This window comes from Eurypyga helias, unplaced genomic scaffold (genome assembly GCF_000690775.1).
Source record: "Eurypyga helias isolate BGI_N326 unplaced genomic scaffold, ASM69077v1 scaffold19575, whole genome shotgun sequence".
Taxonomy (NCBI): domain Eukaryota; kingdom Metazoa; phylum Chordata; class Aves; order Eurypygiformes; family Eurypygidae; genus Eurypyga; species Eurypyga helias.
Genome location: NW_010251007.1, coordinates 1 through 1,550, shown reverse-complemented (window position 1 = coordinate 1,550; position 1,550 = coordinate 1). Strand labels below are relative to the sequence as shown.

The 1,550-nt window shown below is 63.1% G+C and overlaps 1 protein-coding gene across 1 annotated transcript in view; it reads right to left on the bottom strand.

Annotated features, from left to right (window-relative positions):
- LOC104509818 (interleukin-11 receptor subunit alpha-like) overlaps positions 1 to 1,504 on the bottom strand; it is a gene marked incomplete at both ends in the record, with an annotated part of 2,087 nt that extends 583 nt beyond the window's left edge. Inside the window, 4 exons of the mRNA XM_010151878.1 lie at positions 167 to 266; positions 476 to 571; positions 1,045 to 1,186; positions 1,301 to 1,504. Of these exons, the coding sequence (XP_010150180.1) occupies positions 167 to 266; positions 476 to 571; positions 1,045 to 1,186; positions 1,301 to 1,504 (542 nt within the window). The remainder of the gene's footprint in view (positions 1 to 166; positions 267 to 475; positions 572 to 1,044; positions 1,187 to 1,300) is intronic.
- Between the last annotated feature and the right edge of the window lie 46 nt (positions 1,505 to 1,550).

The following is a 1,550-nucleotide window of genomic DNA, read 5'->3' as shown; positions in this document are numbered from 1 at the left end:
GCAAGGGGAGCATAAACCACCTTATGGGGCTGGCATCAAGTCTTTTTGGGCAGGGACCCCAGATCAGGGCTGGGGGGACTGGGGCACCCCACGCTGAAGGTTTCAAGGCCAGACTGGGGTGGGGACAGCAATCACACAGACCTCTCCCTTTCAAAGACCAACCTACCAGATGAGGATGGTGACGACAAGAACAGCAGCCAGGACGAAGAAGGAGAAGATCCCAAGGGACACCAGGACGGCTGTCTTCTCCAGGGGGTCACTGTGGTCTGGGACAGAGGGACTGTCACGGCTGAGGGATGCCACAGCGTCCCCAGGCCTGGAGGACACTACTGCCAGCTCGTGGACAGCGCAGCACCCCAGTCACACAGGGGCATGGGGCAACAGACCCTTCCCATCGCTCTCAGCCACGTGTGCCCAGGCAGGCAGCTGCCTGCGGGCTGTCCCCACGCCTGCCCCCATGCCCTGCCCTACTCACTGATGGGCTCAGGGTTGGGCGCCTGGGAGGGCTCCTCGACCAGGGTCTCCAGGCTGGCATCCGTAGTGGTTTCTTCACTTGCCGCGGTAGCCAGGTCTGGAAGGACAGAGGGTGTGGGAATCACCCACCCAAAATCATGGGCAGCAGCCCAGAGACCCACAGAGGGGAGCAAAAAAGGGTGTCCTTACGCCCCAGGGGTCCCATCAGCCCAAAGGTGCTCCCAGGGTGTTACCGGTGCTTTGGGAACCCCGCTCTGTCCCAGCCCTGTGGGAGGCAATCCCCAAATGGCAGCAGCATGGATGCAGCCTGCTGTGGGGCTGGGAGATGCTTTGCCCCCTTGCAGCTCTGCCTCCCACTGCGGAACCAATTTTTGTGTGGTGCACAGGACCAGCTTTTTTGGTCAACTTTAAGGGACCCCAGGAACTGAGGCTTGCTCTGGGTGATATTTGGGGGAATGGGTGCCATGGGGAAGGGGTTGGAGAGGGGCAGATCAGGGTGCTGGAGGGGCTTTGGGGAGGAATGGCACAACCTGGTAGGATACCGTGGGCTTTAGCCTATCCCCCTCGTACCTCTGACCGGTGTTGCCCGGGCCTCGGCGCTCCACTCGCTCCAGTTCCCTGCATCCAGGAAATCCTTGGCACTGACTTGGACCACGTGCTCCAGCCCAGCGAAGGCATCCGTGATCACCTCAGAGAGGTTCACCGTCTCCACCTGCAGTGGGCATAGGGGAGCAGAGGGGCGGCAGGGGGCCCCCCTCCCTGCCCCCCTGGCCCCACGCCCACCCTGTTCCCACACCGGCTTTGCCTTCCCTCACCCACTGCTTACCATGGACCAGGAGCGGTGGATGATGGGCCGGTACTGGAGCCGAAACCTAAGCTGGAAGTGGGGTTCCTTGGGCCAGGAGGAGGGGTACTTCCCGCTCACATGGAGCCGCCGTGGGGCCAGGGGGATGGGCTCCACCACCAAGCCCTCTGGAGGGTCTGGCTTAACTGCACGGGGGAGGAGAGGGAGCAGCCTCGTCACCCTGGACTGCTGGGCAGCGGGGCGCTGCGCTCCCTGTCCCCACACAGGCTGG